A 17,045-nucleotide genomic window follows, 5' to 3' on the forward strand; every position below is an offset into this window, starting at 1 on the left:
GCATGGATATAAAAAGGGAAGGAAGGAGGAATGTAAAGAGTGAGATGAATAGAGGGAGAGAGGGAGGGTGGGGAGGGAAGGAGGAGGTCCAGTCAGGTAGGTCCCATAGTGCTACATGTGAACCAACATGGCAAAACACAAGGCAACTTTTGTGTTTTTCATAGATTATCAATCTTTGCATTCAAATATCAATAATGGTATATTACATAGAATCAATATAATGATAGAACGACAGACAGACAGACAGAACAGTAGAGGGACAGTTCGACAGCAGTAGATTTCGGGTGACCAACCTGTAGCTCGGTCTGAAAGAAGAACTTCTGGGGACACTGGGAGCAGTCGTAGATCTTGTCTTCCTGGCCGTGGACGGCAAAGATGTGCTGTTGGAGCTTATTGGCCTGCACAAACACTGTGGGAGGGACAAACACAGCACGAGTCACACCATGGGTAACTGGTCATGTCAATCAGCCCATACTTCATTCCAGCCACAGTGAATATTAAGCTCATTTTCCAGAGTGCCCTCTCCTTTCTAAAAAGTCCTATGAATTTCTACATGCTACTATCAGCGATTATGTGACCTCTTTCCTTCCCTCTAGACACCATTCGCTTTCATTCAACTCCAAATGATATCAAAACCAATTTTCTGAGATGGTAAACTAAGCATGGTAATGTAATCCATGGAGGAGATACTGTATGTGTGTCTACACAATGTTTGCTTATTTTGTAAGGGAGAGAGAGCACGCTGGAAAATGGGTTTAACATTCACCATGGCAAGAATTATCCTTTAAATAACACTTTGTACTTTATTTGCCTGCCTGGTTTGATGAAGGTGTACTAAATAATAATAATAATAATAATAATGTTAATAATAATCAAAGTCTAAATATTTGCATCTGCATTTTTTAATAGTTTAGTCAAGCTTTGAGGAATCAGTGTTTGATGGAACTGACAAGCAATCCAGTGTTGTCAGTTGAAGGACCATGTTGATCAAAGGTTTTTGGTGCTGATTGAAACCAGCTTTGCATTGCAGAACTGCATTCAGTATTAACTGCACCTTAACCTAGACAGTTATCACCCAAATCCTATAAATACTGGCCTGTTTACAACAGGCTGCAGTGAACGACCGAGAACAAGGAGATGAACACAGGAGAGGTTTCAAGGGCACTTCTTCTATCTGTGTTATGAGAGTCTAACACCAAGATACACATGCTCCACTTCATGCATGTATACACACACACACACATACACACTCACAGACACCCACGCAATTATCAACTGAACTGTCGATACACATGCTGGCACACAAACACACACCCACATGCAAAGCAAATGAGGGGCTGGCAGGAAAGGAGGGAGTAAAATGGATAGAAAGGAAAGAGAGAAGGCAGAGAGAGAGAAAGAAAGAATGAGAGAAAACAGGAAGAGCTATCCTCAGCAGACCTTGTGATATTTATCAATAAATTATCTCCTCTTTTTTTTTAACTTCCGCTCCAGTGTTGTCTCTCTCTTTTTTCTTCCTTTCTTTCTCTCCCCTTTGTTTCAGTAAACTTTTGGTTTGCACAGTGTGTGTGTGTGTGTGTGTATGTGTGTGTTGAATTATTAAGCCTCCCCATAGGAGGGGTGCCCATCTTACTAATTCATAAGCCACCAAGGAATAGAGTTAAAGTTTAAAGCATTGCTGTGTACCTGGGGGGGGGGGGGGGGCACACAACACAAGACAAACTCAACAACTGAGAGAGAGAGAGAGAGATGGAGTGACAGAGAGAGAGAAAGAGGGAGACAGACAGGCAGAGAGAGAGAGAGAGGAGGGAGGGCACAGGGAGAGCGAGAGCATATGGGGATAGAGAGACAGAGGTGGAGGGAGGAAGGGTGCAGACGTAGTTTACTGTTTCTGACTGGTAAAATATGTGTTGAATGGAAACACTGAACACCACGGGCCTGATTTGGCCAATCTGACATTTTGTTTTGGCGCTCCAGAGGATTTCAGAGGTATAAGGTATTTTATATTTGTCTGTTTGGTGTTGTTTTTGCTTGAACTTTTGCACACCTACACAATTTTGTCAATACACGCGGTGCCCCCACTGCTGGAATATTATTCCCACTGTTACAAATGTAAAGACAATGAATATTCCTAATATAATTTTCTGTTTATTCAAAACAAACCCAATAAGAGCCTTTTTCTAACCACAACATTTAGTGGAACTGATAATGGGAAGGTCGGGGGAGCAAACCCTGGTTCCAGCACCAAAGTTAACCATATCATATATACCTTCACTGTCTCTTGATATCACAGCTCCTACTTGTGACCAGTTTTCTTTGATCAATTTGCTTTCTACTGGGGATGCAAATTGGTGCATCACACCACCCCATAGTGTACATCTATACCATCTGCTGTATTTCGGCTTTCTTCAAACTTGAAAGGCAAAGTCGTCCTTTAACCCGATTCCCCCATGAGGATCATGAAAGTTTCATCTTACTTTATCTGATCTTAAGTGCTGAATAATCTCATGACCTCATGGCCCGTGGAATCTATGCATAACCTGCTGCGTAATTTAAAAATACAGTCTGAAAGTAAGGCTGTTTTCCTTCATGATCAGTTTAGTTTTGGGAGGTTTTACCTCACTCTCAGTAGTGATATGTGAGGTCCTGTATGTCCTTGTACTGTGAGGGACTCGCCTGTTCTGTGCCACTTTGTCACTTTGCTGATGTGTACCTCAGCACCAAAAACAGTTAAATTCCTTTGATGTGATGAGATATGTCATGTATCTGGTGAACAGCGTGTGTGTGTATGTGTGTGTTGCACAGACGATGAGTCCCAAGGTCCAATGTGACTTTGAGCCCTGCCACCTGCTGCTTAAGCCACACACACACACACACACACACACACACACACACACACACACACATAGAACAGGCATTATGTGACCCTGGTGCAAAGCTGTTATTTCCTTTGCTGTTTATTCTTTTGACCTCACTGAGACTGAGGTCTGAGCACACACACACACACACACATGGTTAGTGGAAGGGTTGGGAGATAATACCCCAGACTGAAAACCATGAGCTTACCCCCATCTCTGTTCACTTACCCCCCACCTCTCAGTTTGTGTGAGTGTGTGTGTGTGTGTGTGTGTGTGTGTGTGTGCTCAGACCAAACTTGTGTCCCTGCTTTGTGTGTTTGTGTGCGTTAACTTGAGTGCATGCCTCCATTTGTACTTGCTCTAATGTTTCTGTGTGTAACTCCATGTTTCTATGTTCATCTTACCTGCAAAGGAGACAGGACACAGGAAAGACCGTCATCCGTGCCCTTGAAGTGTGTGCATGTGTGTGTGTGTGTGTGTGTGTGTGAGCGAGTGACTGTCTCTCACCTGTGAAGCAGACGGGACACTTGAAGGTACCTCCCATGCCTTCGAAGCTGTGCTCTATCAGGTGGCAAAGCAGCTTGGCAGGTGAATCAAACATCTGGTTACACAGCTTGCACTCATGATTGATGCCCTCCTCTGCAAATAGGAGACAGACACGCATGGTTAGGCTGGATCAAAAAACATGCAAACAGGAACATATCATGACATCATTTTAGAATATTAATACAACACTCATGACAGACGACCTTAGCAAACAGCACACAGATACACTGCACACGTCACACAGTGGCATATAATATACCGCTGTATGAAAAACAATACGGAGCAGACTAGCCCACCGATAGACACAGGTAAGAACAGATACTGTAGTGCACCATATACTAATGTAAGACATGACAGCAATGCAAATATAACCAAAGAGTATTGATTCTGCCCAGTGCATAGATAGAAATGGATGGGAAGAATGCAAATAGAAAGAAGGGGAATGTAGACACCATAGAAGAAATGATCTCCCATGTTAAAATTCACCTTTTCTGTCTCTTCCCACTGAAGCTGTCATAACTTTTCCTGTATTTGGACAATAAATATGACATCTTTGCCTTGCCCTCTGTTGCCTATTTTGTTATGGCTTTTGTGAAACAAATGCATGACCATTAAAACAATTCACCCCATTGGCAGAATTTTTCACTTGATTTGAGAAAAATAACATTTTAAGACTGAATACAAGATTAAATGACTTGTTAAGATGGACAGATGTCTCTCATATTTCCTTCTTCCTTGTCCTTCTCTATCCCCCCACTCCTCTCCCAACACACACACACACACACACACACCAACCCGAGTGCCATGTCTGCCCCAATTGGTAATTGCCTGCCCCCCCACCAGGGCTGCGGACGACAATCTGCCCTCCCCATGGCCAGCCTTCCCTTCCTCCCTCCCTCCATCCCCATTATCTGCCTTCCCCCACTGCAGCCATTTATCCATCCCTCAATTTGCCCATTCCTCCCCCCTCCATCTCTCCTCCTCTTCCCTCGCTCCATCTCCTCTCCCATTCAATTGATCATCCCCTCCATCCCTTGTTCCTTCTATACCTGTGCGCCATCAAACTTTATCACATTTTGCTGAAAATATTTTCTACAAATCAAGTCTCTTCATCGAACAATATCTGAGTAATGAAGAGTAGTAGAAGTAAAAGTTGTATTATTATTCTATTTGCATACAACTCCCATAAACCTATTCTCGTATTCAAATGAAATTGACATGACAGAACATTCATTTGTTTGTATGGGCTGCTGAGATACAGTGATGCATGGCAATATATACAGCTAAATGTTTATGTTTGTGAGAAAACAAATTCTGGCATTTTTTTTTATAAATCACATTATGTGTAAGCAGTGCTTCTATGTATGTATATTATATGCTATAATCAATGTGTGCTAACGTTACTGTAGTCTCCATAGAAAAGATGAAGACAGCTGATCAACTAGAGAGCCAGACAGCTGAGATCACATAAATAAAATAATAATGAACTATATGTCAGAATATGGACTTGTTAATTTCCTCGCTCCACATTCTTTCTCCCTCCATCCTCTGTCCTTCCTCTTTATTCTGCCTTGGGGATTCTACCAGTGTTGTGTGTGTGTTTGTGTGTACGCGTGTCTATTTTAAGGAGGTGTGAGTGACATCACAGCACCCGCTGCGACAGGCCAGATGAAAGGTGGGCGTCACACACTAACACACACGCGCGCGCACACCCCTTGACTGTGAGGTCTCCCGCTTGTTGTCCTTATCGACATCGTACCACACAGGACCGATGTCCCGGTCGCCCACACACACACACACACACACACACATACACAAACACACACACCACATGGGTCCACACACACACACACGCATGCACAGCATGGCACAGCATTGTATAGCCCGGTGACATCAGATGGTGTCTTCTGTGGGCCAATCTGTGACCCCTCGTGGAGTCACATCTCACACACACACACACGCACACACACACACACGCTAACAGGAATACATACACATACTGACACAGAGACTCGCACAGACAATTCATGGAGAATACAAGACATAATCTGTGTCTTCTGCCCTTTTTGTTACTTACCCCCTGCAATACATGTCCTGCGCAGGGGCTTCAAAGTGCACACACACACACACACACACACACACAAACAGTCTGCAGGAGTTCGGCTGCAGAGCTGCAGGGGAACGCGGGGTTAATAACGTCTTCAATCATACATCCATGACACTCACCCTGACTAACACACACACACACACCACACACGCCAGATTCCTATCTCCCTTTGCCTCAAAGGCCGACACAAGGGTGCCCTAATCCCGTCTCAATAGCTGTGGGGGAGTGTGTGTGTGTGTGTGTGTATGGTGGGTGCCACATGAGCTTATAAGGATGGGATGGTGTGCTCCGTCGTCCCCACCCCCCAAACATCTTGCATCCACACACACACACACACACACACACACACACACACACACACACACACACACACACCTCAAAGGCAGCTAGGTTGTGTGGGGCGCCAGTATGTCCGAGACGTACTGAGACAGATAGAGGTTCATTATCATTTACTAGGAGATTGAATCAGCAGGAGAGAGACACATAGAGAGAGAGAAAGAGAGAGAGAGAGAGAGAGAGAGAGAGAGAGAGAGGGGGTGGGGGAGGGAGGGGGGATCTATAGCACTATTGTGAATTTTCATCAATTGTCATGTTCATTCCAGTATGCTTTGTCCTATTACAACTACTGTTTCACTGTAACAACGCATTCCTTCAAAAGGGAAAATTAATTGGTTTCAACTGAACACAAGCAAAAGACAGAGAAATACAAAAAGACAGAGATACAAACGACACAGATAGACAGAGGGTGGGTAAGTATGTTAGAAATGCCTATGCTTCAATGATCTCACAGTGTGTGTATGTTTGTTTGTGTGTGTGTGCGTTGGGGGGCTCTGTGGAAGGCACCTCAAAGCTCCTGCCCTCAGTAGGGGTAACTCTCCTCCTACAAGCTGGCCTCCACTCTCCCACGCTACCAGGATCAGACAAAGTGGTCAAACATAGGCGACGTCTACAAGCACACAATAATGTGACTATCGCCAATAAAGACAATAGTGCGATTAAGCTCTTTACATGGTTTTATAAAGTGACACCTCCCCTAATAATCTGATTTGCATGTGACATGCGGTTACTGCAAGACTTAAAACGGAAATGACAAAAAGATTTACGGCACTTACGGCATTTAATCCCATTTAAAGAAATGGAATGAAGGTGTATACATGTTCTGACTGGTCTCTATCATTTCCAGTCACATTGACCCATTTTGAGTTTAATACACTGTTGGAAAGAGGAGAATTTAAGCTTTCTGGTGATATCAAAATTATCTTTGTACTCCAAAGATTAAGTGAGATGCACCCCTTGATGTCTTGACTGTTTCCAAACTATGTTTTTGAGAAAAAGGGCCTCAAAGTTTGAAGTCAATTCTGAGACATTTATTCAAATAAAGAAATCATTCAAACATAACATAACATACTAACATTACATTTGCAGTCTTGAGTGCCCATACATACACAGACACGCACACACACACACACTCTCAAGCAGATATGCATGTGTGCACACACACACACAGACATTTTGAAATTCAACTTTTCACAAAGGCACAGCTCATGTGTATGTGGAGAAGCAAACTAATGTGCACATGGTTATCTATGCGTGCACACTCCACGTGCACATGCACAACCACGTGCACGTGCACATGCACGTGAACGTGGTTGTGCATGTGCATTTACAGTGGCACCTATAGTCGCGGGCCTTTTGGATTTCGAGGCCACAATCTTCGCTTACATAGGCACCTTCTACAGACTGGAGAGCCGCAGCCGCGGGTCTGCCATAAGCAAAATATCTTCCTCCTCATCTTCAGTCTCTCCGCCTGTAGCCTCAGGGCTCGTATTGTTGGTGTGTGGACTGTCCTACTCTGAGGAAGACGCACCAGTGTCACTCGCGACAGGTCGCGCATCCACCGGCACCGGAGTTAAAAAGTAGTCTGATATTATATCAGTCCATTGCGCGTCAGTCGCCGCTCCTCTTACAGAAACTGAGTTTAGTAATATAGCAATTTCTGCCTCACGGAAATTCATTTCTATGTCTTTTAATAATATCAATTCAATTCAATCTCTCTCTGTCTCTCTCACACACACACACACACACACACACACACACACACACACACACACACACACACACAGGTTGAGATGCCTGACAACTACGTTTTCCCGCGGATGAAACAATAATTTTGACTAGACAATAAAGTGAACGATGGTCAACCTGTTACTATGCAGATGTTCATTCATAATTTTAAGGGACACATAGTAAGGGGAGAGAGGGACGGGGAGAAGTGTTGCCAGGTTCTTAGCGAGAAAAACCCTCCCAGTGCCGATTAAACCCAACCCATAAACTGCCCAATGATCAATGAAACTAGTCCAAAATAACAAACCAATAACAAAACTCCACAATACAACCCTGACAAACTTTATAAACAGCGTTTTAAGTCCTACAGCATTGATAACATTTCCAAGTACATTGAAAACTGCGAACCTGGCAACATGAGGAATGCGAGCTTTGTTGACAAACTAAGATAGTAGTTTTGCTCGTCACCCTACCTTTATGAGCTTCAAAACTATATTTAGCGTTAAATTTCACAATAATCTTTACACATCTTTATTAAAATCTGATGAAACCCCAAAACAGCTAAAAATCGATCTTTTCTCATAAAATCACGTTTATCCACAAATGCGCCGTTGCGACTTCCGACTGAAAATGATAGAACGCGTCATATGTTACTGTGATTAGGCTTAACTTCAACTAAGAGCATAATCACACTAACATAAGTATGGTGTTTACACGGGTCCTGCGACTCCTGCCTTACTCGCATTACAATCACATTTTCATATGAAAGCAAAATCCACAGCATAATTCTCCACATTTTCAATGATAAAACCTCGATATGTGGGAATTTAAAAAACCCCAAACAGTTTGGTTAGATATGGGAGTGAGTGAGAGGCTATGCAATTCTGTGTGTGTGTGTGTGTGTGTGGGAGTGTGTGTGTGTGTGTGTGTGTGTGTGGGGGGGGGGGACATATAGTCTATGCCAATGAAGCCATCAGCCTTACAACAACAAAAACTTTTAGCAGAGAATTAATGGTCAATCAATGAGAGAGTGAGTGAAGAAAGTGGCTAGAGACGGAGAGAAAAAGAGAGAACTCGAGAGAACTCGAGAGAGAAAGAGACGACTAAAGAGCTGGGGAGAGAGAGAGAGAACGAGTGAGAGAGAGAGAGAGAGAGAGAGAGGGAGAGTTGAAGGGAGAACAGTGAGGTGCAGAGAGATAATTGGGCTGTCCGGAACAAGGGCATGGAGAGAGGGCTCCAACGCCTCTGTGTGTGTGTGTGTGTGTGTGTGTCCCATGAAAGAGTTCTCTTTTCTGACAAATACATTGTTTTGATCAGTGTGTGTGGGGACTGCAGTCTCTGTGTGCTCTCCCCCTCTGAGACCCAGTCCGTGTGTGAGCGTGTGTGTGTGTGTGTGTGACCCATAGTGAGATGACAGAGCCGTAGAGCATCCTGCCGTTACGCTTTGTCTCACAGAGAGCATTTGATCCGCCAGCGCGCATGCACACGCACACACATGCACACACACACACAACCCTGGGAGGCCTATGCTGGGACAGAGAACACGGGGGAGAGAGGGATGAGAGAGACAGAGAGAGAAAGAGAGAGAGAGAGAGAGAGAGAGGGGAGGGGTGAAGGTTAGGACTCTAGGACTCAGAGTTTGTTACCACACAACAGAAAAAACTTTTTCTACTTTTTTAACACACTAAAACAAGTTTAGGGGAACATTTTTTACATTGTTTTTCCCTCCTCTCATCCTGAAATTTTATTTTGTTACTGTGGTATAGAAGCCATAATAACTTTAAGAACATTGTTTACTGGGAGTATGGGGACTTCGGTGCTGTCTTAATCCCAGTAAAGAACACTTCCTGGATATTAATGCTAGAATATATTGAAAACAGTTTTTCAGCAGTGTATTTTGTCACTCTTACCACAATATCAGGGGTAGTTAATGAATATGGGGTGTTTTTATTTTTTATGCAGTTTCTGCTAAATTGAACATATCCAAAAAGCCTCAAGCTAGGTGCCAAACAAAATTGCACACCTTATCATAACATATACCATTTGATGGATACTTTGCCTTACAGTACCATGAGGGCATGCATGTTTAGCATGGGTGGCCCCAGTGGGAACCCAACCCCTAAGTCTATTATGTCCATTTTGTTTCAATATGTTTGTTTGTGTTTGTATTTTCTGCATTTTTATAGGCTAGCCTCTCTAAAGTTTTATCTTTGTTTTTATGTCCATTTTGTTTAAATGTTTGTTTCAACTTGCTTTTACTGTTTTTGTATCCTCTGCCACTTTTCTATGAGAAGCAGTGTGCTATATAAATAAAGCTTTACTTACTTACTATTATTGGTGCCATCCTCTACCTATTCCTATATCTATCCATAGGAAATGGAACACCTAACGTCTGTCAATTCACTGTTGACTTCATGCTCTCTTGCAGAGAATTATCACTCAATTTCAAAATGTACACGTCATCGCCGGGGTCCAGGACAGTCCGGTCGATACTTGTGAACATGAACATGAGCATGACGTGTAGTGTCATTCTCACAGTGGGCAGGAGGTAAACAGGTACATCATAACACCATTCAGACAATATAATGAGAAAGAGAGGGAGAGAGAGAGAGAGAGAGAGAGAGGGGGGAGAGAGAGAGAGAGAGAGAGGAGGAGAGAGAGAGAGAGAGAGAGAGAGATGGAGAGGAGAGAGAAAGAGAGAGAGGGGAGGAGAGAGAGAGAGACAGAGAGATAGAGAGAGAGGGGGGGAGAGAGAGAGAGGGGGGGAGAGAGAGAGAGAGAGAGAGGGGGCAGAGAGAGAGAGAGAGAGAGAAAGAGAGAGAGAGAGCATTTAAGTATGATTGAGAGGGAGAGAGCTTGGCCTGACTCCTAAGGTATGCTCCATCTTAATTGAGAAACGGCAGGAGGCACACACACACACACACACACACACACACACAGGTAATTGGTGGTTGGCTGCCACACATCTGTAGAATTACTGATGAGGTTTGGCCACCTCAGAGAGAGAGAGAGAGAGCATAATAGAGGGAAGGAGAAAATGAAGAGAGAATGTGAGGACAGAATGCAGGGTAATGTGTGGATCGACAGAAGGAGGGAGGGAGGGAGGGAGGGAGGATGGATCGGACGATAGAGTGTGTGTACACTGCAGTCAGACTCACCATTACTATTCCACTATCAATATTATCACACACACACACACAAACACCCTCTTCTCATTGCTCATGCTCTCCCTCAGTCTCATTCTCTCTCTCTCTTTCCCATCCTCTCTCTCTCTGCTAATTGACCAGGGGAGAGGGACCAGGTGGCATCCTTGCCCCCCAACACACACACACACACACACACACACACACACACACACACACAGGCCTAGTCACAGACCCCTGCAACATGCACTAGAACATAAATGAGCTCCTTGGTTTGAGCTGGGGACGGATCCCTTGGGTGCCTGCCCTCCCCCATTACACGCGCACGCGCACACACACACACACAACACACACACACACACACACACGCCCCTTCACCCTTTCTTAGTCTTAGCTGGGAAACTCCCAAGGGTGCCTGGCCCCCATTACACCCCCTCGTCACCCCTCTCTCTCTGTCTCTCTCCCTCTCTTTGTCTGGGCTGCTGGGGGTCCCCGGGGTGTCGGCCCCCCATTATGGCCCCCCCCCCTCCTCCATCCCCTGTCCTGTGTGAGTGTGTGTGTAAGAGAGAAAGTGTGTGCGTGTGTCCCTACTGGTGTAGAGGCCCTAAGCCAAGCCAGGCGATTGATGGTGAGGACGGAGAGGTAGCAAACAGAGAGGTAGCAAGAATAAGAGAAAGAGAAACAGAGAGAGAGAAAGAGAGACAGAGAGAGAGAGAGAGAGCGAGAGAGAGAGGGGGGGGCGGAGGGAAAGGAAGAATGAAGGGTTGGTGGGAAGAATGGAAGGAGAAAGGGATGAAGCGAGGGGTGATGGGATGGAAGGAGGGAGAGCGCGAGAGACGGCGGGCGAAAGAAAGAGTGGAGCAAAGAAGGGAGCAGCGGAGGGAAGGAGGAGGAGTAGGCGCTTCTCTGGGGGGCTTGCTCAAGGTGTGTTTCCATGGCAACCAGGGGGGTGGGGGTGCGATGGTGGGGGGCGTGAGCTTGACCCATTGGTAGTGTGGGGGCTGGAGAATACACACACACACAACCTGCTGCAGTGCTGGAGGGGTCCCAAGAGTGCCCCCACCTTTACTCACCCTCACACACACACACACACACACACACCACGCACACACACACACACAGTTTGCTCACAGAAAGAATGCTGCAGTACTGAGGTCCCGTGAGTATCCAACACCCACACACATTCTCTCCCTCCCTTTCCTCGTCTTCCATCTTCCATCTCTATCTCCATCCCTCCCTCTCTCTCTCTCTCACTGAGGTAATTGCTAATATTTCCATCAGTTTGCTTACTCCTAATCAGACTTTTTAGATTATGTTTTACATTTAGTTATTTTTAATGCTTTTCTTTGTTATTAGATGCTATACAGTGGACAGTGAAAGGGAAGATGGGAGGCAGAGTAAGAGAAGGGTTGACAGAGGGCAAAGGTCACAGCCTGGGTTCAACCACACTGTGTACTGTACCTTACCACACAGTCACCAGGAGTGATTTAGGTTTCATAGTAGCAATGCCAATAGCATCAGATATCGGCCTGATAGGCAATATCAAACGTTTTCCTCAATATTAAAATCTCTTCAAAAGCCAAGAGTAAAGAAGAAAGAGCAATGATCAAAATGCCAGCTATGAGAGTAAAGCAACTTAATTTTCTGCCTTTTTCACAACATAATAATAATGGATTGTTCTCGGGGAGAAAAATAGATTAGAGCTCAAATTATTTTAGTCCAGTTAGTCATTTTAGTCCAGTGAACCCAAAATAATGTTGGTGTTTGGTACCAGCCAATACTTTAATGTGCTATGTGTAGCATTTTAACATCAATAAATCCATCAATATAATTAATATAAACAAACACTAAGAAGATTAGCAGCCTCTCTGGTACAAAACAGGAAGAGGGCGCTGTTCTTCTAGCACAACCAGAGCTAAAGCTCTCAGAATTACTCAGACGGCAGATGGTGGAACAAGTGAAAGGCCTTTATCAATTATCAGCTCTTATCCTTATTGCTCTTCAAAGCCAATGCAGGCACAGCGACGCCAGGGAAGGGGAAGGGCGACAAGGAGGAACATCCTCTGTGCTACAGGAAGCAACAGGGTTTATGGGAAAAATGTGATTTTGAGAAGCACCAGCACTAATAACCACCATAGTTTCAGCCACGGTTTCATTTGTTTACGGTAATTATAACCAAGGTATCATAATTTGACAATCATATATTGATGCTTAAAAATGCTACATGTAGCACCGTAAAGTTTAATACTCAGAATCCTGATCTTGGGTGGTATCAGTGCATCTCTACTGTGGGAGTAAATTGTTGAATGAGTGAAAGATATGGAAACATATTCACAGGTGCCTCATGAAGACATGCAAGTGACAGTGTAGCACGACTGAGATCAAATATCTCTCTCTCTCACTCCCGCTCCTCCCTCCTGGCTGCATCCCTCATTTGCACGTCTGACATTATCCCCTAGTAAATATTTCCGGTGGAAACTCATACACATGCACACACACACACACACAAACACACAGTATTGGCAGACAAGGACAGCATATGGCGATAACCACTTTGTGTGTGTGTGTGTGTGTGTGTGCGGGTGTGTTTGTGTGTTTAATGAAAGGAAGCACAAATTGAGCATATTTGTGCAAGTGCATGTGTGTCTTGAAAGAAGACTGTTTGTGTGTGTGTGTGTGTGTGTGTGTGTGTGTGTGTGTATAGCAGCTTGGATTTTCCCTATCAGATTACATAACAGTAGGAAGCTGGAGCGCTCGGTCCTGTGGAAGCCAAATGCCTTCACACACACACACACACACACATAGATCTTCATCTCTCTCTGTCTGTCTCTCTGGTAATTGGTTATTTAAGGGATACTGTAACATTGTGAATACATTTTTTTTCATTCAGAAGGTGCTTACAGTATATTATTGGTTAGATTTTGGAAAAAAGTGTTTACTTCATTGTTGGTAATCAACAACCTTATTAGCTTCTGTGCACACTGGTTTCAATATGGAATGTTGTCAACACTAACAATACTGAAAAAACTGTGGGTTGAATTACTCTGTTTTTAACATGACAAGTTAAAGTTAAGACATTCACTAAATCAAGAAAGAAAGAAAGAAAGAAAGAAAAAAGTTAACGGCTCATGAAAAGGGGAGACTGAGGCTACAGTACAGAAAGAGTGAAAAATCTAGCAAATAATAATAAGACAAGATGCTCCGGCATCACAGTACAGTATGTGATGCAGTTCAGCAGGATAAGCTGTTCATATGACAGGTTTATTAAGGCACTATGTATCTGCAATCGGCCTACTGCTGTCTGAACTGCAGGGAAACACATTATATGGCTCCAACAGTAGGAAGTATTTACCATGTTGTTAGATTATAGGTGGATGCTGAAAGATGCTCATACTTACACCGTCTCTCTCTCTGGTTCCCTTTCTTTCAGAACAAATGTACACCATGCACAGACACACACTCCATCTCTTTCTCTCTCTCTCACACACACACAGGGTGTTCAGTGTCATCTGGAGAGCACTTCACCATAACAACGAGCAGCTGACACGTAAAGCTTGTATTAACATACGAAATGAGACTTTAATTAATATTCAAACAGGAGAGGCGCACATATCATTGCTCTGGACTTAGACTGGAAAATGGGGAATTACTGTTTCCTCCAATAAGCACGCAGAAAGACAGTTACACACACACACACACACACACTCACTCACTCCTCTTTTTAGCTCGTTAGCAGGGATGAGAGTAATGAATGCAGAGTGTATTTGTGTTTAGAATCTTAATTGAAAGCTTGAAAGTGGCCAGGAGGGAATAAGCCTAATCACTGTGCGCGAATAAAGCTTCAACGCACATGAATACACACATACACACAAACACAGACAGACAGACAGACAGGTACACACACACACACACAGTACTAGCTAGCTAGCCACTCCCTAGGACACCATTCAAACCTGTAGTAAGTAGTAAAAAGTACCTCTCCTTCTGTCCTCCTCCTCTCCTCCCTTCTCTGCTCCTCCTCTCCTCCCTCTGTCTCCTCGACACTCATCCCATTCTCCCATCTGTTTACATATGTAAAACACAACTACAGCCCCCTGGATGCACATCAACAGTGTGTGGATGTGTTTGTGTGTGTGTTGATGTCGGTTCCAACGATATGTCCGTGAGGATATTTAACAGCCACTTGTGGTGGGTTAGGGCATACGTTAATTAATTACAGGTATGGTTCAATAGATAGAGGTTAACACGCAACACTAGAACAGACAACGGTTTGGATGTTTTTTTTTTCTTTCCTTTTTTCAAATGTAGATTTATTTGTTGAAATGAAGTCCACAGGCCCTCCAGTCCATGACATTTTTGTAGAATGTCTTATTGGGCCTTTCACAAGGTAAAAAGCATAAAAAGCTATACCTTTCAATTTCAATCAAAAGGTTAATTTTTACATGTCATAATGTTAAAACAAATGAAAGATTCTGCTGACGAAGTGAGATAATTTCACTTGTTTTCAAAGCAAATCAACTGGTTTCAAGTATTTTCTTCAATCAACTCAAGAAAATTCCTCAAACAAGTGATACTGCATTGGAAACAAGTAAAATGATCCCATCCAACATTTTTTATTTGTTTTAAAGAAAACTAGATTTTAAGACTCAGTATTTGACTTTTTAGGATGGATATTTTTTGCAGTATGCAACAGGCCTGACTACTTATCAGTCAAGTTAGGTAGATAATCCAGTTGCAACTTGCATGTAAAGGTTAGCCTGTGGTTCAAAGCAGGTGCGCGCACACTCACACTCACACACACACACACGCAGTTGAAGGAGATAGGCTTTTGAGCCAGATTTGGGAGATGTAAGGTGGATAAAACCTGCTAACGCACCATTGTGTGACAGATTAGGTATTCACATACACGTGCGCACACACACACACACACACGCACACAAAATCACCCACACATCCAGGTTAGCAAGCACATCTGTATCCAGGGCTAATCACCACGGCAACCATAATCAAGCCTCTGATCTAGTTGTCAAGGTGATGGAGAGAGGGTCACCTCTCACTGTCTCTCTTTCTCTCTCTCTGAATGACTGAATCATTCAGTATTGGAAACGATGGCTCTAAATCCTTACATTCCTATTCTATTCTGTTCTATTTTACTGCACTGTGTTGAGAGAGAGAGAGTGTGAGAGAGGCAGGCAGAGAAAGAGAATAAAACCTATGGATAGAGTGAAAGAGAGAGGTAGGGAGGGAGAGAATAGAGCTATGTTGTGCTGATTAACACAATTCAATAATTATTCTGCTTTGGTGCATCTGAAAGATGGCACTGTGTGTGTATGGATGTGTGTGTGTGTGTGTGTGTGTGTTTACTTACTCCTATCTAATCCTATCCTGCTGTTTATCAGTGTATGTGTATTTCTGTGTGCGAGGATGGATGTGTGAGTGTGTGTGCATGTCTTCACAGTTGTGTGTGTGTGTGTGTGTGTGTGTTTCTTTAATCTGGGGTCCCAGGAGGAGCCAGGGGGAGCTAGCAGGCTTATCCCCGCTACATCTCACAAATACCACTAAAAAGCCGATGTCCATTCCACAACACAAACACACACACACACACACACACACACACACAGTGGAGTGAAAGGCCCGAGGGAGATGCTAGAATCCGGGGACTTAATTTCCTGTTCACCAAACTGCCAACCCCACCCCAAAAACAAACTCACACAAACACACACACACAGACAACACACACACACACACACACAGACATGTGATGTGAGGAGAAATAATCACACCTAAAAAGCCAGTTGAAAGATGTTACCATGCTCTTTAAATGGCCTTTAACCAGCTTGTGACAACACATAACCTTGTAGACATGACATTCTACCTGTTTTTGTTCACAGCAGCTTTTCATGTCGAGTTTTATTCTTTTCAAGGAAAATATTACATAGTCATGTTACTAAAATCTTATATATTCATGACTTGCGTATAGATTAAATATTTTTCCTTAAATTTGGAACACCTCATTGTTATTTACTCTGTAATTCATTGAAGGTAAGGGCATCTTATTCAGATGAAGGTAAAGGTATCTTATCTCTGAACCACAGACTGAACATCCCAGCTTAAGGGAAAACATATGAAGTGCTTTCCTAATTATGAAGTCAACATGCAACATCACCTGCCATTTAGACAGTGGAAGTGAAACAAATAAACAGAAATATACACTTACAAGTGAACTGAAAAACATAATTAAAAAACACAAAACTATAATACGCTGGAATGGAGAAGGTGACTTTTACATATCACTAACACTCTTTGATCTAGCTTTCATGATGGTCC

At 43.5% G+C, this 17,045-nt stretch overlaps 1 protein-coding gene across 1 annotated transcript in view; it reads right to left on the bottom strand.

The window, feature by feature from the left end:
- znf423 (zinc finger protein 423) overlaps positions 1-17,045 on the bottom strand; it is a 127,656-nt gene that overhangs the window by 15,652 nt on the left and 94,959 nt on the right. The window contains exons 18-19 of the mRNA XM_078283208.1: positions 3,366-3,497; positions 294-409 (exon numbers count right to left, since the gene is read on the bottom strand). Of these exons, the coding sequence (XP_078139334.1) occupies positions 294-409; positions 3,366-3,497 (248 nt within the window). The remainder of the gene's footprint in view (positions 1-293; positions 410-3,365; positions 3,498-17,045) is intronic.

Source organism: Centroberyx gerrardi, chromosome 4 (genome assembly GCF_048128805.1).
Source record: "Centroberyx gerrardi isolate f3 chromosome 4, fCenGer3.hap1.cur.20231027, whole genome shotgun sequence".
Lineage (NCBI taxonomy): Eukaryota > Metazoa > Chordata > Actinopteri > Beryciformes > Berycidae > Centroberyx > Centroberyx gerrardi.